This window comes from Synchytrium microbalum (genome assembly GCF_006535985.1).
Source record: "Synchytrium microbalum strain JEL517 chromosome Unknown SmJEL517_scf0028, whole genome shotgun sequence".
Lineage (NCBI taxonomy): Eukaryota > Fungi > Chytridiomycota > Chytridiomycetes > Synchytriales > Synchytriaceae > Synchytrium > Synchytrium microbalum.
This window is the reverse complement of record NW_022158377.1, coordinates 88167-115064: the sequence shown is the minus strand read 5'-3', so window position 1 is coordinate 115064 and position 26898 is coordinate 88167. Positions and strand designations below refer to the sequence as shown.

Sequence of the window (26898 nt, the reverse complement as noted above, 5' to 3'; positions counted from 1 at the left end):
CAACAAGGCATTGTATTCAGCGTATCATCAATTCGATCGTGCTAATTGGTTCATGGAGATGAGAGTGATTGAGTTGGTTCACCTGCATTCAGAGTATCATATTACCGTTTTTGTTGTTGTAAGTCTAAAGGGAAACCACCAGCCATGACCTACCAGTTTTGAATCCATTTACACGTTCCGAATAGAATCGTCTATCCTGTTCAGTCAAATACGACCAGTTCTCTTGCTCAAATATCAGACCATCAGCAAAAGTCAAGACTCCCTGGTGTTGCGTTTGTGCACAATTCAGCTTGTTTGAAACCGCAGCACAGTAATCAACCAGCACGTGCATACCTCTACAGCAATTCCATTCTGCCAGAATGCATCGTATCTGGCCTTATTCGTAAAGTGGAGGGTTCCCTTGCCGTGAAATCTGCAATTGCGTCCAATTTGCAAAACGATCGGTTAGTTGTGTTTGAGGTTGTATTGAAGAGAAGAGGTGGATAATCACGTACTGGCCATCAACAAAGTTGCCTATATAGATGTTACCGGATGGTAGGATATGTTGTCCCCATCCTAGAGTGTATCACTGACACGATGAGAAAATGCAACAACTGAATTGCGAATGAATTTCAAGAGTGACAGCCATACCTTCAATACGATTATTTTTTGTTTCAGCTTGAAATGCCATTTCTGCTAAGTGCGTAGTCGAAATGTGACGTTGTTCAAACGAGAAACGCACTTGATTGAAGGTGATTCGGAACATTCTTCAACCCCTTCGTAAACGCGAGTAGCAGTCATGAAGAGCAAATATTCTATATATTGGAATCAATCTCAAAATACATTTACATGAGCAGCTGTGGTCTTTCTATTATACTGTTATCTTGTTACTCAAAGAATGCAAAAGCTCGATTCCAGAAAGTGATCGAACACAATCCAACACTTTGCCTGTTTCATCTATGATCAAAAATGTGATAATTAGATCCTATTAAAGCGCCTCTAGCTACCAGACTCACCGACTTGACACAATTTGGCACAAGACACCGCAACGTTTCGTTGAGCAGACACATCCTTCATAATCCTCAACAGCTTGATAAGGTCTTCCACAACCCCCATTTTCAAGAAGGTTTCAGCATGAGATGCTAAAAGATCCATGTAAGAGATCATCCTGGACACAACAAAAGAGTGCTTTAAAATCGCCATGGACAACACTCACATGTCAGAGTACAATCACCCACACAAAGAGCAGCATTACCAACTACAAATTCATCCCTCGGTGTATCCGTAGTCTCCATTTCCGACTTGATGATGTTTGCAAGGCATTCAAATCCACCTGTTTTCTTCCATTCTGCTACTCTAGACTTTTGTAATCGAATCCATTCAATCAAGATTCTTAAAGCAGGACCTCGTAGCTCTTTATGATTTACTTTATCGTTCAGGATGGAGAGGATTGGAAGTTCATCCCACCATCCGTCGATTTGACTCAGGACATGATTCGAGTTTTGCTTTAGTAGGCGAGATAGAATCGACATGGTTGGAGCAAACAGGTCAGGATGTTTAAAGTATGGAATGACGGTTGATACAGTCGAATACTTTATCAATATGGGTGTTATGGAATGGGACGTATGGATTAGGATATTATGGGCAGTGACCAATACCAGCTGAGTTTTGATGACATCTTTAGATTTCGGTTTCAATTCAGCCAATAGTACGTCCAACAGTGCGTCAGCATGATGGTCAACTACTAGTACTCGTGATGCCAATCCAGTGAGGCCGATGATTGTGTTGATGAGTTTACATGATGGCTCTAGATGCGTTTTGATACATACGACAATGGCTGGAACCACTAGGTTTGGTGTTAACCCCCATTTGTGTACCAGTGTCGATGCGCCACGTGGCTGCTGGTTGAAAGCGGCGTCGAGCAGCGATAATCCGTATGTTTTGCCAGCCTGGACTGTCTTGTCTGTCTCATCTCTCAAGGAAAGTAGTACTGTAGCAGCGAATTTACATCCTAAATCTAAATCTAGTTTGACAAACGAGCTGAGGCATGTTTCGTCCGTGGTCAATATGGCAAGCAAGTTTAATGTTGAAACGAGGGTGGCTGTGTTCGGTAGCGGTAGTCCTAGTACCAGTGACTTTACGATATTCACGATTTCTTTGCCTACCAGCCTGCTGTTTTCAGCATGTCCTTGGCATGAAGCTAACAGCATGGGTACTACGTGTTGTATGGTTGTTGGATTCAACACGGATGCAGACGAGCACTTCTCTAACAACCCTGACACTTGCATGGCATCTTTGGCTTTTTGAGCATCGGGCCCGGAGATTAATTGACATAAATATTTCAAAGCAGCTGAAAATGCGGATTGAGCTGCTCCTTGTGTGGTTAATTTTTTTTCATCGATAGAAGCTAAGATGCCTTTCAAGACTGCTACAATGCCATCACCTTCGAGTTTGCGTGCTACCTTGTCTAACTTTGTAGCAGCATTTAAATCCTTCTCGATACCACATCGTAAAGTGGTGACTTCCTTCAAGGTAACTGCGGGAGCTATAACGTTCTTATTACCAGCCTTCTTGGCTTTTTCATATTCTTCCACAATGTCTTGTAATACGTTCAAATCAGACAGACACTCAGCAAGCTTATCTAGCTTGTGTAGCTTTTCACGAGCTATGACTCTTCTCCAAAGTCCTTTGACATTTGTGGGATCGAGTTCTAATGCTGCAGTACAATCTGCCTCTGCTTCATTCCACATGTTCAAATTGATGTAGCATAGAGCTCGATTGGTATAAATCATTGGATTGACGGGTAGTTTACCTATAGGTTGGCGATACTTTTCCAAGAAGTCGAATGGGTCGTTCTTCTTTTCAGATGCTGTTATCGATTCGGGTTCTAAGAGTGCTCTAACAGATTTGCTATAAGCTTCTATGGCTTCTGGATACTTTTTAGTCTTGAATAAGTCGTTTCCTTCTCGACGAGAAGCTTCCGAATGCTTTTGAACTCGTTCTATCTGGTCTTCTCGCCACTTGTTGCCCTTAGAAGGACTAGATACGATATCAGCGGCCTTTGAATTTTCAGCATCCTTGACCTCTGCGAGTATGTCAGAAGTGGCTTGATTGTCCTCGTCGTCCTCCTTGAAGTGTTCCCAACGAGAGTAGTCGACAACACCCGACTTTTCTTTCTGTGACTGTAATTTCGATTTTACACTAGGTGCTTTTAGAGCATTTCGTATGGTTGTGGCGGTTGCACTCTCTGCAGCTGGAGCTAGTTGAGCATCGATTTCAGCCCGAGCTGACTTTCGTTGTTCTTCGTCGAACTGTCCTTTGAGTATCTTCTCAAGTTGAGTGGCTAAGAAAACAAGAGAAGATCAGGTCATTATCAAGTCTGGAGACTCAAACTCAGCAAGCTTGCGACGACAGTATTGTTTAATGTCGAGCATAAAAGGGCAGATGACAATACAAAGGAGGATACGAACACATCATAATCATCATTGTTATGAATAATAGCTTGACTCTCTCCATATAAGCGAGCCAGGTGTAATCAACCAACTGCATTCCATCATAAATCGTCAAGCTGATACAGCACCAAGAATGTAGATGAGAAAGCAAGAGGTAACTTACTATAATCTGCGACGAAATCCTCGAATTCCTCTACTTCAGCCCTGATCTTTTCCGTGCTCAACAGGTCCATTGCTGCAAAATGGGACCTTGTTGTTGATGATGGCGGGCTTGATCCTTGTGGAATTAAGGATAGTTCACGTTGACTGGCACCTGGGTATAGCTTAATGTACTGGTATGTATACTTAAATGGTGACGGTCTCGTCACTTTTATGGAGGCTGCGGAAACTATGTTGTTGGTGTTTTGTATTTCAATCAATGTTGCCGTGTCTATCATCAAACACATTTTTGAATCGATTACTCATATAATATGTGTTATAGATCGCAATATAGGTCTGATTGTCTGTCAAATAAGTGTTTGACGCGAGAAGTGAGTAGCATCAGTGGCGAGTATATACATTCTGATAGATCTTACGGACATACAATCCCAATTTAAGCAAACTCACAGGACTATTTTCCTATTGGTTCTAACCAATTTCATACCTCCAACGATGGCTGCCTGGAAGTGCTTACATGAATTGAACCGTTACAAGAATTTGAACCATTCAAATCAAAGATTGCAATAGACAATCTGATATATCGATCAAGACTCTTTTATTCCAAAGTAACAGGTTGAGATCTATATTACTATAGATCATACGATGATAATTACAGATCTATTGGAAAGGTGCCAGAGTTAGAGACTGGAAGCGTACTAGATTTTCAGCAGCAAACGAAACGTACCACCATTTCTTGTCATCCTCTTTGATGATCCTGACTTCTTTGAATTCCTTGATGGTGGTGACTTCATCGTCGTGACCATAGTAGTCATCGGGACCGTCAAAGTGCTTGCCATCGTGGATCAATCTTGGAGCCTTGATGACCTTTGGGTGTACGTTGATTGGCTCACAAGTACACTTGCCAGGAATGGTGACGTAGACGACCTTCTCAAACTTGGGACAGACTAAGAGTGGAGAAGAGTGTTTGAGGGCGACTAAATCAAGGTCAAGGAAACTGTAGGCAAACTGTCTAAGTTTGTACCGAATTGCTTTTCAAAGACATCAGCATAGATCTTTCGTGGCTTGAAGTGGGGAACTATTCAAAATGGATAAAATTAGCTGAATCGTCTATTGGCGATCAATGATGCAAGTTGTCAAACTCAAGTCGGAAATTAATTAAGCTGACCGCCAACAGTCAACATTCAAGCTTACCATGTGGGCCTTCAGAGTGGGTTTCGTATTTGGCATATTCTGAAGGGAAGATGATGGCTCCCTGTGGTTGTGGTGGGTATTTTTCAAGGTATTTGACTTCAAGGTGGCCATCTGAGACTATGAAGTTTGAAGTGTGCCAACTTTTAGATGTGTTGAACGTTACGACTCGACGAAAAATTTAAGATTCGGGCATAATAAATCACGATAATTAGAGCAGTGACTATTGACTTTACATTCTTCCTTTTGAGCAACCTTTGGGTAGACGACTTCAGGGTATTTCATGCTCTTGAAGGCAGCTTCCTTTTCCAAGACCTCAACGTATGGACCATAGTGTTCAATACGTTCGTGAGGCAAGAATTTTTCAATGATGACCTCCTTTTCAACGACCTTTGGAGACGTGTAGTAGTCATCCTTGTAGAAGCCATCATCCTGGTAGTAGTCGTCCTTGTAGTAGTCATCATCGCCATAGTACTTGGCATCCGCTGAGACAGATACGATGGCAGATGAAGCAGCCAATAGAGTGACAAAGATCTAATATGGATTGTATTATGGTGGATGTTGAGGCTTGAAGTTGGAGAGGAGTGAAATGTCGAGATTGTTTGAAGCCAGTATCCATGGCAAACAATGAAGTAGACATACCTTGGACAACATATTCTCTTCTCCTTGATTTGAGTGTTTCAATGATATGTAGAGTAAGGTTGTGTGGTGTGACGGGAAGAAGGAAAATGGCCTTCTTTTTCAGGTTCTCTTTGTGTCATAGTTGACATCGGAAGTCAAACGTTGACATCGGCACTTAAACCTCACGTCAACTTGAACGGTTTGACTTGTAGTAGTGTGATTCTCCTGAGAAAGAGGATATCGGCTCTATGTGCTGTATATAGATGAACGCGTCCTTTTCGATCCACTATTTCACCAATTTCCTCCCACCCAACTATTGACGTTGCCGGTTGTAAATTCAATTTTGAAATTGCAGCCGACTTCAAGATCACACTGCCGACTTCAAAATCGACATCTCGCATCCCTCTTAAACGCCATGCTGTTCCCTCTACAGTCCACAACGAAGCACTCACATCCCAAATCAATCCTGTAATTACAACTCACCGCGAAGACATCATGCTATCCAAGGTCAGTAGGGCTCCATCGTTGTCTCTCTGTTTGAATTCTCTCTTGATTTCACAAATCAGGACAAAAATACTGACAAACATTTGCCACCTCGTTTCTAAATCACAGATTGCCATCGCTCTACTTGCTGCTACCTCAGTCCTTGCTGCTCCCGCCTTTGACGGCGGATACAAGAATGGATACAACGACGGCAAAGTCGTTGAAGTCGTCAAGAAGGAAATCTTTGAAGACTACTACGATGGTGACCACAAGGGCTACTATGGTGGCAGAGATGGCTATGAACGAAACTACGATGGATATGGACGAGACTCCTATGGAAAGGGTCTCGGCTATGGCAAGAAGTATGGCGGGTATGAAGAATTCTATGGTGACTTTGACAGCCACGATGGCTATGAACAAGAATTCTATGGCAAGGGACACCATGGCAAGAACTTTTACCAAGGTCCGTCTTTGATTTCTACTACTCTTTGCGGACGACCGTTACTCTAATGTTGTCAAATTTTACACTACTCGACTTGACGATTTTTTTTTGCCGAACTCTTTAGATGGCTTCGAACTAGGCCATGAAGGTGTATACGCCAAGCACATTACTTGCCCTGCCCACTACAAGGTCATCTACATCACCAGTATGTATACAGTGACTGTCCAGGCAACTTACAATGATCTCCAACGAATGCCACGTCTCAAAAATCTCATATTTTCTTCAAATAGTCCCAGTCGAATGTGAATGTGAAAGCAAACTTGAATACAAGGAACCTCACCACTTTGACATCAAGGATCTCAAATTCGAAAAGGAAAACAAGATCGACCATGGATACTGAGCGAGAGGATTGGTGCCCACATATTCTACTTGTAACTTGTAGAATAGATTCACTTGAAAAAAGCCTACTTCTCGTCTTGGATACTATTTTTTGGCGAGAATATTTAAAACGTACGTTTGAGAGATATGGTAAAAGACACTGGTATAACAAACGACTTGGTCCAAGAGGAAAATTCTTCTTTTATACAGTATGAGAATGTTCTTTTTCTCCTGAAACCACGGACAATACAACGGAGAAAAGAAGAGGATTCCATCTGCAGAAATGCCTCAAGGCTTACACACCTACTTTGAACAGCGTCACACACACAAACTCATATAGAGCTGAGGTGCAAAGTGAAATATATATATGTTGTAATTTACCATGATCTACATTTCTAAGGAAGACTACAATGACCATAAGTTACTATAATGGACCTCGTTCAGTCGGCTGCAGAGTCCTTCTGGTCTCTGAGCCACCCACAGTACCAACACCAAACGGATCTCTAGCCTTCATATTACTGTTCTCAACGGCCTGAGTCAAGGCATTAATCCCAGCGGTAGCAGATGACACACCGTTTGATACTGCAGTCGATACAGTCGACAACACACTATCAAAAAACTTTGACGTCGGAGATGGTGTTCTGACAAGTGATGACCTATTCGTGTGTGGGTATTCTCTCGTCATTGCGAACATCCTTTGCACATCATTCGGATCATCATCTTCGTCTTCGTGGTTATTACGTGCAGTTGATCGTGACGGTGACATTCGAGACAGTCCTTTCATCATCGCCTCGACTGCTGGACTATTGCTATTCGACTGAGGAGAGCCCCATGGATCCTGTTCTATGCCCGATGGTATATCTGCTGTTATATTAGGAGTAGACATCTTTCCGAGTAATGGTTTCTCGGATGCCCATGTATCGTCATGCGGCTGTATCGGTATTGTTGAAGGAGCTAAAGGTGGTAGACTGTCAGGATTTAGTGATGTAGCATAAGGCATAGATGGTGATGCATTTGAAGGCATAGATGGTGACGATCGAAGTTCAGACTTGGATGGTGATGTTGATCTTGTTGATGGAGTATCGGCCGAAGACAAAAAATCGTCTATAGCATCCACGATTTCTTCTGTGCTGGTTTTCGTATGGTATTTTACTGGCTTGGCTGGTATTTTAGGTGAATCATCACCATGCTGTGTCTCGACTACACTACGATTTACGAAATCCGTCGATACAGGATCATTTACAGCAAACGGATCACCACCTAGATCAGCAATGACGCTCCTCAATCCTTGTAATGCGTCAAGCACTTCCGGCGTAGCTGACTGTCCCAACAAGGAACTCGTCAATGTAGCTACATGTTCTTTCAGATTCCATATAAGTTTAGAATCTCGCTGCTCTATAACCTCCCGTTCACGTTCTAGTTGTGCTAGCCTTTCGCGAGCTCTGGCCTCATCAGCTAAGAATCCATTAGGTCGTGCTGTTATACTTGTCGGCGGTTCAACTGGTTTGGTATCTGCACCAGCAGCGACATTTGATGCAATGGGAGTTGAATTAATTACTGTGTCAGCGGCAGTTGGTGGTTTGGGAGATTTATCTGATGAGGCTTCCTTGGATGTTTCCGATAAAGATGATGACGACGAGGCGGGAGTGGTCAGAGTGGATGTTCCAGCAGTAGGAGTAGCACCATTCAAAGTAGGAGGTTTCAAATTTATACTATTAGGAGTGCCCTGAATGGGAGTTGCCCATGGTGCAGGTCCCGCTCGTCGTTTCGGTTGCGATGGCGTCAGATTACCAGTATTATTATTACCAACATCTGAGTCTATTGCTGAAGGTGAGGATGGTATATTACTATTACTAGTCGTGGCTGATGATCGACGAGGAGATTCGTTTGATGTGGTAACAGGTCGGGTTTGAGTGTATCGAGTACGAAGTGTTCGAGCGCTATTCAGGAAGAAGACAGCAGACACATTGGAATTATCGCTTGATGGCGGCCTCATTAGCTTGTGCAAGACCATCGAAAAGTCTTGGCCCAACACTAGATTAATACGCCGAGGTTGGCAAAGGGCGAAAAAAAAACAGAATGTCGCTACGATGATACCTTCACGTCTGGCAGCTACTAGCAAAGCAACACAAATCCATTCCGCTAGACCCAAAGATGGCCCATCCGCAAAGATACCATCCCATAATACTAGTAACTCTGAGAATGGAAACTCTCGTCCGAATAGCAACCTCAACCATCGGCTATTTGGAACGGAAAGTATGAGCGATATCTCGTTCGAGTGAAAATGAAATGATCATGCGAAGTCCTTACATGCCATAAAGCTGAGGTTCTACGCCAACTCGTTCCAAATGGAAGCACAAATCAAAATCTGTAGCTCGTAACAAGTCTCCTTGAATGCGTTTACATACTGCGACCACAGGAATGACTTTTCTTGCCTACAAAGTCAGATTTAGTATGAGCGCGAACAGGGTTACACCAAGCGAAAATGAACCATTGACCTGGGCGGATGTTCGATCTGAATACTTTGAACTTGACATTCTTGAATTTGACGAGACTCGACGAGGATCACCATCTTCACCCGTGTCATACCATATCTTGGCAGACTTCATTATCCTGTCAAACAAGACCCAAGAATCGTGTTCCACGTGAACAGGACTAAATACTGCCAGTTTGATGGGATCTGAACTATTTACAAGTCAGGGTGTCAGTGAAAGCAGGTCTAATTGAAAGCGATATTTTCAAAAGACCTACTCGTATTCCACTAGACGATCTTGATGCACGACCATAAGAACTGGGGCCAGTATCTCGTGCATTCCTTGTCGATAAGACACGTCGGGATTCAGTTTACACCATATGAAGAGGATGTCCGTCATCATGTTCTGTACAGTTTCAGCACGAAAGAAAGCTTGATCGGGAAATCTGAGCCAAGAGTGGTTGTTGCGTTATGGAAAAGTGTATTGTGAATGTCGAAGCGTGTGCTCTTACGTTCTCTCGACATCTTGGCGAATCACTTTCTGCAGCTCCACGTCTTCAAAATACTGCTTCCATGGACTCTATAATTGGATGCTTGAGTTGAGTTGATCAAACAACAACAATTTCAATGTCAGCAAACAGCTCCAAACCTCTTCGTCCAAAGACAAGGGATTATTCAGACTCCAGTCACGAGCACCCTGGGCAGCAGTAGCGGGATCAAAGATATACTTGGATCTCAGTTGATCATACTGAGTACGCTCATGAGAATGTAGATTTGGCCATGCATCGACGTTTCGACACGGAAGAAACCCCAAGAATATCTGCGATAGACCGTGACGGAGACGAAGTTTCCGTGTTAGAATACATAGTATATATACGGATCTCAAGGTGGTAGATCAATAGAGCAGACTGTTCTGATTCAATACCTTCCAGTATAGACTCCTCGATTGATTGACTCTTCCTGTCAGTGCTCCAGCTTGAAGTACCTCAAGTTCTGCTGTTCTCCAAGCGTCCATTATAAATACTAGGCTCCAGTGCACATATCAGTCTTCACTGTCACCTCTGTTCTCGTTATCAAAATAGAGAGTTTGCGGTCGAGAATCCGCCGTTGACCAGAAACAGTACTCTGGAGAGTGTTTCGACGCGTCAATTGGACTTATATGTATATTTCGCATTACTTCATGGCCAAATCAGTATTGATTGTGACCGAACGTCCTAGCTGAATCCGTGCACACAACAGCACACAACTAACAACTCGAACATCAAACATTCAGACCAGTTGAACACATTACTTGATCAAAATGGGTAGCCGGATCTCCACATTATCGAACGAAGATCTACAAGGAGCTGTAGTTGTTATCACTGGCTGCGATTCTGGGCAAGTAGCTTGAAAACCGTCATCAATTTTAAAGCCTCGTTTTTCAACCCAGTTCGTTAACGTTAACCGCGTGAATGTTCTTATCTTGTCTCAGTTTTGGAAATGAATTGGCTCTAAGATGCTCTGCTGCTGGAATGGTCGTCTATGCGGGCTGCATCACAAACGAAGGCATGTGTTTATACACCTCTTTGTTCAAAGTGTGGTGATCTTGACGGTTGTTTCCACGTTGATGTCAAGAACTCATCAATCTGATCAAGTCGCGAAGCTCGGATCCTACGCAGTCTGCAATCCTTGAGTACTGAATAGACAAGACTCGCTTCACTTGCTGACACACACAGCTTTGTCTGATTGTAGGAATAAGTGATTTGAGTCAGAAAGGAATCCGTGCTCTCAAATGGGATGTATGCAAGGATCAGGATTTCGTACAGGCAAGGAATATAATCGATAAGGAACACCCGGAAGGAGTCTTCGCAGTCATACCAAACGCAGGCATAGAAATTGGGTCTGTTATCGAGTGGACGTCTGTAGATGAAGCAAAACTCATGTTTGACATTAACGTATTTGGAGTAATGAGGACAATGAATACTTTTGCTCCTGCTTTACGAAAGTACGCTGCTGCTCACAGCCATCCAGCACGTGTTATTGTTCTTGCTTCTGTCGCTGGCAAAATTGCAAGCTCTCCATTAGGTACGTCCAGGCTGGCTATTCAAGCTTGACTCCGGCATCTATTTACAAATATGTTGTCTCGTAGGGCTGTATGCTAGTACAAAGCACGCTGTTGAAGCCATGTGCGATGCTTCCCGAGTTGAGCTCGCACCTTTCGGAATCGCAGTCTCAATGATGGAGCCATTCTATGCTAAGACGCCTCTTGTCATGAAGACTGATTTCCGTATGTGTTGCCAAAAGTTTGATCTCACATGAAATATGCAACACTAAAGAGCTTCTCATTTTTTAAGATGCAAAACACATGAAGTACTTCTTATCTACAAGTCCAGATGTTCAGGCTGCTTACGGGCTCAAAATCGCTCAAGGTATGCTCAGAGTTTCGTTTCCGCAGACAAGCCAAACGACAGAAAGGTTGTAACCTCCCGTTTCACAGGATATGGACAACTGCAAAAGGAAGTCCTAACGGCACCTGGTACGCTTGATTCGGAAGTGGTAGTAAAGAAGATGGAGGAGGTTTTACGGTAAGCGACGCCATCAATTAATCATGGAATTAATGGGACCAAGCAGCTCATTGTCGACAACTTGTCAAACGCTGTTTCCAATATAGGCTACACTGGCCAGTCGATAGATATATGATAGCTCCTACTGCAGTGAAGATAGTGATCTTCCTGTGGAGTGTATGTTCACGCTATTGGTTTGATCTCGCGATTGGAGTGAGTTTGAGGAAGATGCTGCCTCTGCCAAATCTTGCACTTTACAAAATTGTGTCTGGCGCGTGGAAGCGTATCAAGTAGATTGGTAGAAAGACAACTTACCTGTATTTTTTCCAGCAATATATTTCACGTGTCATGTCTCTACTCCCGTGAATTATGATAACGGAAATATCATTTTCAAAGTATCAAACCACCAAACTATTATCAACAACGTGTCGCCAACACCCCGAAGTTCGACTTAGTCTATGAAACCGTATGAGCGACTCCCATGACCAAACACCAAAAACCCCAAGAACCTGCGAGTGACTAGCGCAAGACAAGGAGCACGAGAACGGGACTGCGCATATATATTCGTCTTTTGCATGATACGCAGACTTTATAGGAAAAGAGCTTTCCCACTTTGACGATTCACTTAACGTGATCAGAAAATGGCAAGCTTTGCCTGCGTCTTATTATTGATGATGTGGTGGACAGCAGCGCAGACCCATGCTAGAGTACTAGTAGTTGCTTCAAATGAGACTTACACGGTAAGCTTTCTCTCTTGTTTCGTCGTCATCGGCATCGAAAACACGACATTGTGACATTTGTGAGGGTTTGCAATGATTCCACACTTAAGTCATGACATTTTGTTTAGGACCGACTTGCAGCATATGGCCCATTTATACCATCTGACGGATTACGAGGACACTTGATTCCTGTCGCTTCCCTACATCCTCAAAATCTGGCAACTGGTTGTTCCAAGGTCCAGCTTCCAGACAATTCTACTGACTATATACTACTAGTTTCAAGGTAGTGACCATCGTTAATGTAGTATCATTCGTTATACCGTTCGCTTGGTTGTCGTGTTTCACAAGACTCTGACACACGACTATACTTAGAGGGGCTTGTAACTTTCTCGAAAAGACTCGAGCAGCTCAGGCATCGGGAGCAAAAGGACTTGTTTGTGGGGATAATATAGGACATGGCGGACTTGTTACTATGTACGCAGGCAGTGGAGAATTGAGTGACATACAAATTCCCTCCGTCTTTGTCACTCAATGGGTCTATCGGGATCTGTATTTCCAGGCCTCTGGCATGGACGAGGGCATGCCACGACTATCTAGTCTTCCTATAATATTATATCCGAATGAACTCGATATGCCAATCCTGGAAATAATCATAGTAACGATCTTGTCACCTGCAGTCGTCATGCTCGCTCTCTTTGCTTTATATTCGTACAGGGTCTTTTGTCGAAGGAGACACGAAATAGCGCCTGTACGTCTAGTGTTGGATTTGCCGACCAAGATCTTTGAGTCGAAGGTGGTCAAAGAAAACGATCCAACAGTGTGTTGCATTTGCTTGGAAGACTTTGAAGATGGACAGCAGCTCAGGAAACTACCTTGCAAGGTAAATATTCTCTCTTCCGTGCTTTTTGGTGTGTGCTTATTTGAAGGTTTAACGATCTGTCACTTCCATCTCGCTAGCATGAATTTCATATTGCCTGTATTGACAGATGGCTTACGAAACGAAAACGAACATGTCCCATTTGTAAACAAAGTTGCTGCCCTTCGATTCCAACGGAGACCACTCCACTTCTCGGCGCCAGTGCCTCCTCACCTTCTCTCACGGCAGCTGAAGATTGCTGATGACGCCCCTATATCAACCAATTAATAGTTGTCCTTTTGCTTTATATAATGTAGATAATCGACCTCAAATTTAGCTGTATTTCTTTCTGTATGCTCACAAATATATTCATATTCAAAACATGATATCTACACATATTCTATGAGGTGCTCATAGACGGAGCTCTATATTTGGAGCGGCGCTTAGGGCCAGATATCTTCGTATTGAGTAAAGAAGGGTCGCAACTTGGCCGATTCTTGAGCCATCTCTTCCTGTGTTCGAGATTTGCGATCTTCGAAATCGACACCCTGAGGTTTGGACTCCTTTGCCAATTCTTTGGCTGCATCCTTTTCACTCTTGTCCATGTCAGCGTATATTCTGTCATTATCCGCATAATCTCCTTTGCGTCTGGCGATGACATGGACGTGTACATGTGCAACAGTTTGTCCTGCAGATGGTCCATCCTTAAATGACGAATAAACTGGGTCAGTTCAGCGTCGAGTGGAGGGTTTGTGTCGATGGTTTTGATTACCTGTACAGCGATTGTCAGAGATTCACCTCGATATTCTCTTTCAAGAACACGACCAATAGTTTGGACACTCTGAAACAAGTCTATAGAACTCAATGAGTGAGTTGTAATCACCACAAAGTCATTGATGCACACATGTCATTCAATTTTACCAGCAACTTCATCAGATGTCAAATCTGCGAATCGAACAACTACACGTCGAGGCATAACCAGCAAGTCTACATCAGGTTGGAAATTAATCCATTGCTTATATTTGGGCTTCCTTGAAGCAATGGTACTTGCGTCCACTAAAACACCAAAATTGTTAGATTTAAGCTTCGAGTGGGAACCGAGAGACGCTCACTTAGTAATAGGCTTCAAATTGACTAGTCCAAGTGAGTATTTTGATGTGAAGAATATTTCAGATGGTCGGATAGCCCATGGTCCAAACATGAAAGTGGACATCTTGCTATTTTGGGGTTTGAAGAAGGCGAGGACTGTGTTGCAAGCACCGGAAGAAGCTGATACAACATGTTGTCAGGAATCAAGGTGCAAGTTAGTAATTCCACGTTCTTCTTTTCTAGATACTACCTATTTGGATCTAACTTCAACTCGCCAGAACTCAAAAACTCTTGAAGGCATTGACTATCGGTAAGCTGCCACTCGATTCTATTCCTAAATCAAGTAGTCCCTGACTGCATCCATTCCAATCAGCTTTGTCATAATGGAAAAATTACGACCTTCAAACTTGGACACACTGCCCAAGGAATTGTTTATGATGATTATCAACTTGCTGCGAGAGAGCATCGTAGAGCCTTTTGGGGCTATAAAGCTCATTAAAAAGCCTACTCCAGGACCTGACGAGTCAGCCAACACGAAAATACATAAGCCCACATACCAGGCCCTCTCACTCGTAAATAAGAGCATGTCCAATTTAGTACTTCCAATCTTGTACCGAAACGTTCACCTGAAGAACTTGAGGACTGGTTGTCTCGCAAACTCTCTCGCAACCCGTATTGCCACTGGTGAACCCATCACGGAACGATTCCGGCATTCAATCCAATCGCTCGTAATTCGTAGAATACTTCCCGTTGCAGACCTCACTGAAGATCAGCTTATTGGGTTTATAATCAGTTGCCCAAATCTACAGCAGATCGAAATCACGGAAGACGAAAACAATCTCTGGTTTAGGAGACTGACTCCCTTCCTGAGACCACGAGTTCGGTCGTTGGGACTGCGAACACATCGCAGCACTAGCTGCGAAGAAATATCAAATGGTGGAACCTGGGATAACTTGGTGTCGCTCTCTCTTTGTGCATTGACGGTCTCTGGACCTGTCATTGCTACGGTGATGACAAAGCTTCCTCAACTAGAACATTTGGAAGTCGATGGTAGACACGCATTTCACGTTCTTTTTGGATGAGTATTGACATTGCTCTACCTCTTCTAGGCACGCTTGAACCGGAATCAATATGCAATACGCACATAAAATACTTGGAAATGACAGAACTGACAAATGCTAGGCTTCCAAAAACTATTACATGGCCTCAGACTTTGGAAAAAGTCAGCACATACTGTAATAAGCAAACAGGCCTAGCAGCTCTCTTCAACACCTGTCGCAACCTTACCAGTCTACAACTTCATTGCTCTGCACTGGAGGAATGCTTTGCTCCAGTCCTAGAATTGTACTTTCAGAATCCAACCCCGACTTTGACGACCTTGGTCTTGTCGAGTTCGAGCAAGGACCTTGCAACGTGGTTGGACCGACAGAATGTTCGACCAAATGCAAACCGCTGTAACATAAAGCACCTTATAACAGAAAGCATGGCCGAAGGAGATTTAAGGGCACTACTCACATTCTTTCCAAACCTGGAACGATTGAAACATCGAGGAGATAGATATAATAGTAGTCTAGGTCTACAAACATTGAACATCATGGCTGAAGCTTGTACCATGCTGAAAGATGTAGAGTTGGCTAGCTGCATTCTAGAAGGTGAAGGGTTGCTCTCACTTGCAGCTCCTCGTTTGCCTCACCTGCAGAATCTCTTGACTACTCGATACTATGGTAGTAAGGCTGTATTGAAACAGTTTGTGAAGGAACGATGTGGGGATCAAGCTCGAATCAATGATGTGGCAAAGCTGAAGTATTTGGTGATGGGTCTATGGGGTCCGTATACATCAGAGCTGGAAGTAGAACGATTTGCTATTACGTAAGGATATCACATAGTATCAAATCCAATCAAACAAAGTATTTATGCCCTCAATTGTGATGCAGCTACAAATGAAGCTAAGAGAGACACAGGCTCAGTTGTTGAAAGTTTGCCTTCACTCTATATGTACTTGATGACATTACTGGTACAACAAACTGCTATGTAGTATTATTATTAAATTTCAATATTATGTTTTGAAAGCATCCACACATCACTTTTGACCATGCTGCGTGATTTCAGTCTCGGTCTTTGTGCTTTCAGTTGGCCCCTTTTGATCACCCACTTTGGTCCGTAATGGAACGTGAGTTAAAAATAGGGCAGAGAATTCAGCAACTGCCGTCATTGAAGCAGCAACGTCTAACGAAAGAAGGATTTGGAGCTTTCAGTTTGTTGAAATCTGACGTGACGTTTGTTGGGAAAACCACTTACACATGCAAATCTGGAATCCGTATATGAAGGCAGCAATTACAATTGCTTTCTCGTCTGCTGGTAGCAAGTCGATGGCAAACAGATTAAAGTTGCCGTTTATGAAAAGTGAGTCAGAGGATGCCTAAACAACAACGACCATACATGAGAAGCAAACGCTGAAAAAACAAGTATCGGAAACACTCACAGCTACCCCATCCTGTGTGACGAGTTGAGCTAATCGGTCTTGCCATGCTGTATTTAGCGCAGAAGTCACAACTGCAATGCCAAGCACCGCTCCAACGGTCTGCACAAAGTTCTGTGCTGCAGTTGCGACCGCAATCTCGTTTGTTTTGGCACTGGTCTGGGCAATGAGAGACTGTGGTGCCTTGAACAACCCGGCACCAAGACCAAAGAGGATGAAAGACCCAATTTGTTCTCCAAGAGACGTATTCACGTCCCATCTTGCGACCAAAATGAGGGCCACCACCGCGATAGCCGCGCCCACTTTTGGGTACTCGACATAGCGTCCGTATTTTGTTATTAGGAATCCGGTTGCTGTTGATGAGAATAAGAACGGTATCACCTGCAAAGGAGGAAGGCAAATATTGGTTTGAAGTGGTGATGGTAGTTTCAACTATGACTCAAATGTACTGTACCATGGCAAATCCCATGATTCCAGACGTGGTTGCTGATGTCAAGCGCCCCACTTGAAAGTATTCAGGAAAGCAAAATTGAAATCCACTAAAAATTAACAAACAATTAGCAACCTGATTATCCCAAACCAGCCATGTCAATGCAGCCAAAATGTTTGATGCTTACAAAAAGACGAATGCAAAGGCGAATCCACATATCGCATTCAGGGTAAAATTGGCATTCTTGAACAAGTCTATTTGAAGTAGAAGCAATTTCAGAACGAGTGGACGCACAAATCGAAATAACACCGACACTTACAGAGAGGCATGATGGGATCAACGGCAACTCTACTCTCAACGTAAATAAACGCAGCCGTGAACACTGCACCTCCTAAAAAGCATCCAATGATGACGCCCGAGGTCCACTCGTATTCGTGACCTCCCCACGCCACCGCCAACAGAAACAAGATACAAGCAATGATAAGGACAAGGGATCCCAAGTAATCGATACGCTAGAGAAATAGAAAGTACTGTATCAGTAATTCAATTACTGTCGAATAAAATTAACTTCATCACCTTCAATTTCTCAGCTGAAGAGCCCTTTGGAGTAGGCAGTCTCAAGTACATGCTCAACAATGAGATTGGTATTAATCCCACTACGCAGTTGATGTAAAAGCCCCATCTAATAAGAATGATAATTGTGGAAATCATCATGCCACTGAAACGGTATTTGGCCAATGGAAAGCTCAGCGATTACCTCCAACTGACATAGTCGGTAAAGAGTCCACCTAGGTACGTGTAAAAGATCAGAAATGGATGCGGACGGTTTCAGTCGTAGCTCTAAATCAAGACCTGTTGCAGGACCCAGCAACAAGGCCATTGTGGAAGCACCCGATAGAAGTCCTTGGTATTTCCCACGTTCCCTAGGGCTAACCAACTCGGATATGATGATAAACGTAAGAGTCATCAGGCCTCCTGCCCCAATTCCTTGTACAGCTCGAAAGAAGATCAACATGATCTGTTGGAGAAGATTCGTTAGTACATAACAAGAGACTAATCGTGAAGATGTGCTGTACCATATTCACAGATGCACCACAAAGAGCAGATCCAACCAAGAAGATGCCAATTGATGCGAAGAGCGAATTTCGACGCCCGAAAATATCGCTGAGCTTGGAAATAATTGGAAGCGTTGCCATTGACGTTAACTGGAAGGAAGTACCAACTAGCGAGGTACAGGGTTAGTAAACCAGGCCATGGCATGTTCAACATCTGAATACTTGCCCCAGGAGACTTTGCTCAAATCACCGAGATCTGAGGCAATTACAGGGAGGCAAGTAGTGACTATAGTCTATCATCAAAACACTGTTAGTTACAAACACCAAGTAACAAGAGACTGGGGAGTGGAGCGTGTACACTGATGGCCTTTTCAGTTTCCAAATTGCATATGCAATAATTCATACTACTGCCAGCACGAGCGATCGGTACTATCTCCCTGCGAGAAAAAATAAAACTTACACCATCCAATGCAGCCAAGAAGATAACAAAGGCCAATCCAATCATTATCGGGATAATATTGCGACGATTATGCGCCAGGTTCTCGGCAGACAAAGCTCTCTGCTCTTGCACAATCCTCTGTTCCTCGATATCCTTGTTATCCTGCGAGGCTTCTTGTGGACCTTCAGAAATAAGTGTTTCTGAGGTCTCAGTGTCTGCCATAGCTGGGCAATGTATAGCAAATATATGAAATGTAGCAATAATAAGGAAACGTTCCGGAAAAAGTGAGTTCCATCCTATTTGCGTGCCCCTATTTTGACGACGTGTTTTAGCTTCGCCTTTACGTAAGTGATAGCGAAGGATGGGTAAAATCCAAGCAAATGCGAGTTTGCAGCAAAAATCTATTGCGCTGTAAAAGCTTGTATTATTTTATATGTACGGAAGCCACTTGGTCGTAACAACCATCATAAACTACTATTAATGCATTGGTAAATCAGCCGTATCCAAAAACTTTAATCGAGGGCGGTAACATCTTTGAGAACAGGCTCTGTGGCTTCTAACTCTGCTCCTTTCTTGCCCCCAACCTCAGTCTTATGTACACCCACAGTTGTCCGTAATGGGACATGAGTTAAGAACATGGCAGAGAATTCAGCTACGGCTGTCATTCCTGCAGCGACCCCTAAAGTTTGATTGAACCGAGATTTTCAGTTTGTTGAGCTTTGACTTGCAACGATGCTTTGGCAGGACACTTACACATGCAAATCTGGAATCCATAAAAGAAGGCTGATATCACGATTGCCTTTTGGTCGGCCGGTAACATGTTGATGGCAAACAGATTGAAATTGCCGTTAATAAATAAGGATCCAGAGAACGCCTAAATGGACGAAGACGAAGGATGAGAAACAACGATAACAGAGCTTTGCCAACATTAAGCACTTACGGTTAGTCCATTCTGTGTTATGAGCTCTGCTAAGCGGGCTTGCCAGGCTGTGTTTAAGGCCGTATTTACAACCGCAATTCCAAGAACGCCTCCGACTGTCCGTATAAAGTTCTGCGTCGACGTCGCAACTGCAATTTCCTTTGGTTCTGCATTCATCTGCGCGACAAGCGATTGAGGTGTCATAGTGCACCCTGCACCAAGTCCGAAAACGACGAAGGATCCGACTTGCTCTCCAAACGAGGTTTCCAAGTTCCAGCGACTGATGAGGACGAGACCGACTACGCTTAAACTATTGATTAAAGAATGAATTAATGTGATTGACCAGGTGCGTTAGAAAAACTCACTGAGACTTTACCATGCGCCCACTTTCGAGAACTCTACGTATCTGCCATACTTTGTAATGAGGATACCTGATATCGTTGATGAAAGTATGAACGGTATCACCTGACAGGAATTAATGGCATTGACGAGTTGCGTTTGATGGACTGTTTGGAAAGACGAAGTGAGACTTTACCATTGCAAAACCCATGATTCCGGAAGTGGTGGCTGATGTGCTCCTTCCCACTTGAAAGTACTCTGGGAAGCAGAATTGAAATCCACTAAAATGACGCAGCTTTTCATTAGCAAAGTTCACGTCTGCATAGGTAACTGGACAAGAGCTCGTAGCTTACTAGAACACAAATCCAAAGGCGAAACCACATATAGCGTTGAACGAGTAATTGGAATTCTTGAACAAGTCTGGAATTCGGAAAATGGAATCAGTACGAGTGGATTCAAACAGTTATCGAAGAGAACACTTACGGAGAGGCATTATAGGATCGATGGCAACTCTGCCCTCAATGTAGATAAAGACCGCAGTGAAGACCACACCACCTACAAAGCATCCGATAATGACTCCAGAGTCCCATGAATATTCATGGCCGCCCCAAGCTAAAGCCAATAGGAAGAAGATACAGGCAATGATGAGTACGGCGGAACCCAAGTAGTCAATCCTCTAGAGTAAATTTGCATATTAGTTTAAAATGTTGACTTGCATAGCAAAGGGTTGCATTTGGAACAAGGGAATATTACACATTTGTAACAATTTAAGCATTATTAAAAAGATTCTTTTACCTTCAGCTTTTCGGCTGACGCTCCTTTTGGAGCAGGGAGTCTCAAATACACGGTCAATAATCCGATTGGAATGACTCCCACAACGAGATTGATGTAAAAGCCCCATCTATGTAGCGAAAAGTGTCACATGGTGACTTAAATGAAAATGCAATCGAGAGTCCGAGGACTGGTCCCCTACCTCCAGCTGAGATCGTCAGTGAATAGGCCTCCAGCGGCAGGCCCAAGCAATAATGAAATGGCCAGACAAGCTGACAGTATTCCTTGATACTTGCCCCTTTCCCGTAACGAAACTATCTCCGATATTATGATGAAGGTTAGAGTCATAAGACCTCCAGCCCCAATGCCTTGAATAGCTCGGAAGAAGATCAACATGATCTATTGGAGAAGATGCGTCAGTTAAATAGCGAGGGACTGTAGTCGAGTAGCTGCCCATTGTACCATATTCACAGACGCTCCACACAATGCAGACCCAACCAAGAAGATGGCAATGGAAGCGAACAGCATGTTTCGTCGTCCAAAGAAGTCACTCAGTTTAGACACAATTGGCATCGTTGCCGTAGATGTCAGCTGGAAGGAAGTACCGACCCATGCCACTTTGCTCAAATCGCCTAAATCCGAGGCAATTACGGGGAGGCAAGTAGTTACGATCGTCTATTGAAGTTATCAGATTAGCCTGAAGAAACTGAGCAAAGCATGCAAGGGAGCATGCATGTATACAATTCCAAACTGCATCCACACTGCTTAAGACAAGAGCGATCGATACATGCTGAACACTTACCGAATCCAAAGCCGATAAAAAAATCACAAATCCCAACCCAATCATTATCGGTATAAGATGCTTTCGGTTGTGCTCTAAATTTGCTATATCTGTGGCAGACAAAGCAGCCTTGGCTTCTTCAATCTTTGCTTGTTCAATGTCTATGTCATGTTTTGCATCCTCCAAACCTCCTGCTTCCCTTGGAGAAATGAGGGTTTCCGAAGATTCAGTATCGGTCATCGTCCGGTAATGTAGAGTTCAGATTCTATATGTATCGATGCTGCTACAACGTTCCAGAGAATGTGGTTGGGATTGCTGTTGTTGAGCCTAACAGTTTAAACGTGGACACATGCAAAGTTTGTGCAATTACGTAAGGTATAGCGAAGGATTTGTAAGAAGGGACCAATGAAAATTAGAGGACACGTTCGCATGTATGCACCAGGGAGCGTCAGCGATCCTCTTGACGTGGCAACTTGCGAGAAAATCTGAAGGGCTAGTCCCACCAATAACGCGAAACTCAAAACAGCATGTCAAATTTAACACAGGTTTCATATGCAAACTGTCTAAACGGTACAAATACACTATGAGAATCACTTATCCGTGTTTCCCTTTTTGCGCTTTTTGCTGCCACCACTTTTGGTTGCAACAACAGCATCCAAGATGCTCATCATAACATCATCCATAATAGGAGCAGCAGTAGAAGATACTGCTGGTATTGCTGCTGCTGCTTTGAGGGTAGATGGAGGTTTCTAAAGAAAAGGGATTCCAAAGTCAATTGAAGTGCGACGGCGATTTTTTGGTTTTCCCCACACTTACATCACGAATCGTTGGCGCCGAGGGAGCCTTTGCTGCATCAGAATTCATTTCGTCCACAAACGAATTCATATGCGCTTTTCTTTTCTCGAAATTCCTTAAACGAGACTTCCAAGCTTCCTTGTCACGTCTAAACTCTTCGATACGTAGATTGCGTAACACCAATCGACCATATAATGAAGTCGAGACGGGTGTATAGTTCATTAATAAGTTGCTTGCCATTCGTTGCTGCGAGACAAAGGAATCGACGTCAGCAAAAAAAAGATCATGGAATAACCAACACATAGGATTCGTACTTTGAGCTCCATATCGCCCAATTGGAAGAGCGTATCAATGACGTGACTAGCACATCGATCCGTAGCCATTTGTGTAAACTTGTCTTTGAACACGTTGAATATGGATGCTCTTGCATCAGCAGGTAAATGTTCTGCTCGGAAGAGGCGTTCCAGTATACGACTGCCAGTAGCATCAAACGCCCACGATACTGATTCGTCATTCGACATTCCCGCAAATCTAAAAGACACGGAATCAGAAAGATCTGTCAAGCTCTGGACCTCCGCACAAAAAAATAGATGGGACCTCTACTCTATGGTACCTTACCCAGACACAACATATTGCGAATACTCATACGGAAACTGAATCAACCCTTCAACAATCATGGCACCCTGAATATGCATTCTAGGACCTAATTCTCCGTGATGACCACGGGGATGGCGACGATCGTGATGTTGGGTGGTGGAAAGATACAAGATCTTTTTCAAAAACTCTTGTGGCACTGTAGTAGGATCAGCAGATACAGCAGTCACTAATGCATCAAAGATTTCTTTATGGTGGGCTCCTATTCTGGCTGATGCTGATATGATTGATGCGCACACGCCAATGCGATTTGAGTCTACGAAGCAAAAAAAACTGGCTTAGTGCCTCAACCCATATACGTGTGTATACCTGAAACACTGAATACATACTGAAAAGAGATGTAAATCGTTCACAGAGTTCCTTGACGATCTTGCTCAATTGTTTTGCAGTTGTCAGTCGAGCGATGTACTTTTGGACAACAAAGTTGGATATTGGATCTTGACACAGGTCTACGAGATGTCCCGCGAGGTATGTCATGTACAGTTTGCGCAAGACTTTTCCATCAGCATTCTATAAAAAACAAGAGAGGTGTGAGCAAAAACAAGCGATTTCCTTGAACGACTTAACACTCATACACTCATACCATGATGAGTCGCTCAACCAATCTCGAGCCAATAGGATGCTTCAACAATTCCATCAAGAAGGCATTCTGAGAACCAGCAATAGTTGTTGACCCTTTTGTTGAAACAAAACGAGAGAGTGAGACCAAAAGCGAAAAAGAGACTGCCAATGCTGCTACATGACTTACAATCAGAGATATTGAAAAGCTTTTCGAGAAACGGAAGACTTGTATGCTCATTCACGAGACACAACTACAGGAAACCATGACATGATTGGAAAATTAGTTACACGTCTACAAACAGGAAACGATCAATCCAACCTGTAAAGTTGGGTTTGCAACACGATCAAACACCAACTTTTGTAAATCTATCGTCTCAAACTTTTCAATCATGGTGATACATAGAGTTTGAAAGGCTTCCGTAAACTCCTTTGGAACTAGTGAGCGTCCTGTTGATGGTTGTGGTATTGCGCCAGCCTGGTTTTAAAGTCGGCCACAGTGTGTAAGCAAAAAAAAAAGAATTTCGAAAATACTTATTGTTGAAAGACGCAACACGTGCCTGTGATCTGTCTCTACTACTCGAATTAGCTTCATCGTCATGTCGACGATCAGGATATCTTTGTTTTCGGTGATCTGCTTCTGCTAACTCTTGTATGCTCCCTGACAAGACTGCGAGTAAGGTTCGCAATACGTGTGTGCCGTATATGTCGGCCACGAGGCCATATGAATCCGCTGAAAACGTCTAATTGGTAGAGCAGTTGTGGAGCACAAGTTAATAACGGAGGGATACGCACTGCCAACTTTAGTTTCAATTTTTGGTACCTTGCAGAAATTCAAAAGGACATCTGGTCTAGGCTCATCCTAATACAATTGAAAGCGATTAATCATACGTTGACACATTAAGACGCATTGAATCTTTGCTTCTTTTGGTACCTGTCGAGAACCCATCTTTCCCAATAGAGTAATAAGCTTCTGCAAGACATGAGAAGCTATACGATGTCGGGCCAAATCCATGAAACTGCGTGTAAAACATTTGTGTTAGATCGTCTTGATAGGTCTACATGGTTTGCTCGATTTACTTTGGTTGAAGGGCGACAAAAGTAGCCTCAATCAATTCATCATTGGACACGTCCAATATCGCTTCCAAGATCCGAGAGCATTCCGCATCAGCAGCAATTTCCTTTTCACTGTCCTTCATTTCCTTGAATGCATTGTTGAGTAGCAATTGTCGGTCTAGGTTGTAGGAAAAAAAGCTGGTTCAGTACTATCGACATATTCATGAGGCTCGACCAACACAATGAGATAGCACACCTTCATCATCAGCTTCCGAGTTTTCAGCAAACTCCTGCTGTATGGTGCGTTCTATACTAGTCAAGTAATGTCGTAGATCCGGCTTGACAAGCCAGAAGTCATTTGGTTGATCAGATGTTGGTGCTGTGGTCGATGTGAAGTTGACTGCGGGGAAAGAGGCAGCGGTATCGGTAACTGGAGCTGGTTTATTAGAGGGATCTTGCACTACATTGTCCTCCTGAAACATGAAATCAATACAAACTAATTTTTTTTTTTGCAAAGTCAACTTTTTGGAGTTTACCTCTTCCACTTTTCTGCGTTTGCGATCTTGGACTATTTCCTCCTTAGCCTTCTTCTGCTTGCCTCCGCGTTTTCCTCGTCGCGTTTTCTTGACATTTTCTCCGGACATGTTCGGCGAGGAGTTTTTCTGGATGTTTTGAGTATTGGTGAATGCGTTGAATGGGCAACGAAAAGACAAACGCAGAAAAGGTAGAATCGCCTCTATTTATTGATAGCTTTGACTATATAGATTTAAAGAAGACCGACCGCTAGGCTAGTACGACAGAAAACACAAATTGAGAACTTCTAGTGCCAACGAGATTCACCATATGAGTTATCCAGCGGTTATAATAAAACTGTTAAAAAAGCCATATGTTTGTTTCAAAGTAGTCGAGCATCTAGGCCCATATTGTTGCATCTAGGCCCATATTGTTTCGAGGTCGTTAATAATCTATTCTAGTTTTGCATTTACAGTTTACAGATTGAAGACAAGAAGGACAAGCAGGTTTCCGAGTTCGAGATGTATCAGAGCTTATTTTTAGGACACGGTTCTGGTAGGGACCGCTTGAATATGATCAAGTGGCACTAGACCGCTGTGGTTAGGATCGTAGTTCAAGTTCACTGCCCATGCCCACCCATCGTTAGTCACTTGAATCACTATAACTCGATCACCAGGTGACAATGGTAGATATTGAGAGATGGAGGGATCAGCCGAGAATGCCCTAGAAAAAAAGATTTAATGCTGAGACCCTTGGAATCCAAAAGGCGTGTACTTACGAAACAGCGACAAACTCTTCGCGATACTGGCCCGGTGTTGATGGTATAACGGGAGGTGGGATGAAGCGTCTATTTGGTGCAGTAGGATCCTCACCTAGTACGACGGGCCTCCACGACAGATCGGCTTCCTGTGATATTGGTATCGCTCCTGCAGCCTCCATAGACGGAGCGCTAGCTTTAGTGTCTGTGAGAGCGACAGGTGCTATTGGTACCGGTACAGGTGCCGTTTGACTTTTTGATGTGCCGGCCATTAATTTATCAGAGCGTTGCTGAATGGCTCTACGTCTCCACAAAAGCCTGTAGCAGGAATAATTGTCAGAATCAAGGACACTTAAGTGTTTCGTGTCTGTGACTTACACAAAGACAATCACTAGTACAACCAATGCTGCCAAAGTTCCGCCTACTATTGCAGCCACAGGGGTCTTGCTTCCACCACCAATTATTGCACCATTGCTACTTGTGGAAGCGGAGGATGATGATGGAGATGGACTCGGTGTTGTGACGGTTGCATTCATGGTTGTAGACATAAAGCTTCCGGTAAACGCCGAGGTTGATGTGAAGAATTCAAAGTAGTCTCCGAGTGAGCTGTTTTGACATACACCCATGATCGTAGAGTCATAGAGGAATGGTGAAAGATCTGTTCCTGTTGCTGGACCTGTACAGTCTCCTGTAGAGTAATCCAATTCGGTAACAGATCCATTGGAATTGGATACATATGCTTCCGAGAAAACTAGATCAGACAAAAAGGTTAGTGGCGCTCTCATTCTTGAGCTCAGGCAAGAGACTCACATGATGCATCACATTGGCACCCTCCTATTGCAGTGTATATTGCCGACGTAAATCCAGCACAACCTGGTCGAATGAAGAAAGGTGATGAGCGACGAAAAAACAACATATCCATCAGCACACAATCCCAACATTGACTCTTGAAAAAAGCGCTTGAGGTACC

The 26898-nt window shown here is 43.4% G+C and overlaps 9 protein-coding genes across 9 annotated transcripts; 1 reads left to right on the top strand and 8 right to left on the bottom strand.

The window, feature by feature from the left end:
• Nucleotides 1-50: 50 nt before the first annotated feature.
• SmJEL517_g04293 (uncharacterized protein) lies at nt 51-670 on the bottom strand (the record flags this gene model as incomplete). The annotated part of the gene is made up of 5 exons (XM_031170221.1): nt 51-82; nt 154-262; nt 334-412; nt 495-555; nt 631-670. The coding sequence occupies 5 exons, from the start codon at nt 668-670 to the stop codon at nt 51-53; spliced, it is 321 nt and encodes a 106-aa protein (XP_031023797.1).
• Nucleotides 671-850: 180 nt separating this feature from the next.
• Nucleotides 851-3664, bottom strand: SmJEL517_g04292 (uncharacterized protein; the record flags this gene model as incomplete). Its single annotated transcript, XM_031170220.1, has 4 exons — nt 851-936; nt 996-1121; nt 1196-3322; nt 3595-3664. The coding sequence occupies 4 exons, from the start codon at nt 3662-3664 to the stop codon at nt 851-853; spliced, it is 2409 nt and encodes an 802-aa protein (XP_031023796.1).
• Nucleotides 3665-4247: 583 nt separating this feature from the next.
• Nucleotides 4248-5432, bottom strand: SmJEL517_g04291 (uncharacterized protein; the record flags this gene model as incomplete). The annotated part of the gene is made up of 5 exons (XM_031170219.1): nt 4248-4534; nt 4612-4665; nt 4782-4898; nt 5015-5312; nt 5421-5432. 5 exons carry the CDS (start codon nt 5430-5432, stop codon nt 4248-4250), a joined length of 768 nt encoding a protein of 255 aa, XP_031023799.1.
• A 1694-nt stretch (nt 5433-7126) lies between these two features.
• SmJEL517_g04290 (uncharacterized protein) lies at nt 7127-10190 on the bottom strand (the record flags this gene model as incomplete). Its single annotated transcript, XM_031170218.1, has 8 exons — nt 7127-8736; nt 8800-8942; nt 9013-9137; nt 9201-9387; nt 9454-9621; nt 9688-9755; nt 9825-9995; nt 10101-10190. 8 exons carry the CDS (start codon nt 10188-10190, stop codon nt 7127-7129), a joined length of 2562 nt encoding a protein of 853 aa, XP_031023798.1.
• Nucleotides 10191-10670: 480 nt separating this feature from the next.
• Nucleotides 10671-13581, top strand: SmJEL517_g04289 (uncharacterized protein; the record flags this gene model as incomplete). Its single annotated transcript, XM_031170217.1, has 10 exons — nt 10671-10749; nt 10907-11239; nt 11304-11441; nt 11509-11583; nt 11652-11739; nt 11826-11895; nt 12566-12720; nt 12810-13185; nt 13256-13317; nt 13395-13581. The coding sequence occupies 10 exons, from the start codon at nt 10671-10673 to the stop codon at nt 13579-13581; spliced, it is 1563 nt and encodes a 520-aa protein (XP_031023825.1).
• Nucleotides 13582-13736: 155 nt separating this feature from the next.
• On the bottom strand, nt 13737-14506 carry SmJEL517_g04288 (uncharacterized protein; the record flags this gene model as incomplete). The annotated part of the gene is made up of 4 exons (XM_031170216.1): nt 13737-13997; nt 14066-14145; nt 14215-14339; nt 14406-14506. 4 exons carry the CDS (start codon nt 14504-14506, stop codon nt 13737-13739), a joined length of 567 nt encoding a protein of 188 aa, XP_031023826.1.
• A 1956-nt stretch (nt 14507-16462) lies between these two features.
• SmJEL517_g04287 (uncharacterized protein) lies at nt 16463-19007 on the bottom strand (the record flags this gene model as incomplete). Its single annotated transcript, XM_031170215.1, has 12 exons — nt 16463-16608; nt 16681-16801; nt 16865-17242; nt 17316-17400; nt 17479-17545; nt 17611-17803; nt 17868-17973; nt 18049-18079; nt 18144-18309; nt 18368-18513; nt 18597-18639; nt 18807-19007. The coding sequence occupies 12 exons, from the start codon at nt 19005-19007 to the stop codon at nt 16463-16465; spliced, it is 1683 nt and encodes a 560-aa protein (XP_031023833.1).
• Nucleotides 19008-19297: 290 nt separating this feature from the next.
• On the bottom strand, nt 19298-21835 carry SmJEL517_g04286 (uncharacterized protein; the record flags this gene model as incomplete). The annotated part of the gene is made up of 11 exons (XM_031170214.1): nt 19298-19464; nt 19539-19659; nt 19726-20014; nt 20081-20169; nt 20240-20324; nt 20397-20463; nt 20527-20719; nt 20839-20944; nt 21017-21213; nt 21277-21489; nt 21617-21835. The coding sequence occupies 11 exons, from the start codon at nt 21833-21835 to the stop codon at nt 19298-19300; spliced, it is 1746 nt and encodes a 581-aa protein (XP_031023834.1).
• Nucleotides 21836-22185: 350 nt separating this feature from the next.
• SmJEL517_g04285 (uncharacterized protein) lies at nt 22186-25302 on the bottom strand (the record flags this gene model as incomplete). The annotated part of the gene is made up of 14 exons (XM_031170213.1): nt 22186-22344; nt 22412-22636; nt 22705-22921; nt 23009-23300; nt 23374-23554; nt 23628-23719; nt 23793-23856; nt 23925-24080; nt 24157-24345; nt 24426-24464; nt 24537-24621; nt 24683-24836; nt 24915-25131; nt 25195-25302. The coding sequence occupies 14 exons, from the start codon at nt 25300-25302 to the stop codon at nt 22186-22188; spliced, it is 2178 nt and encodes a 725-aa protein (XP_031023831.1).
• Between the last annotated feature and the right edge of the window lie 1596 nt (nt 25303-26898).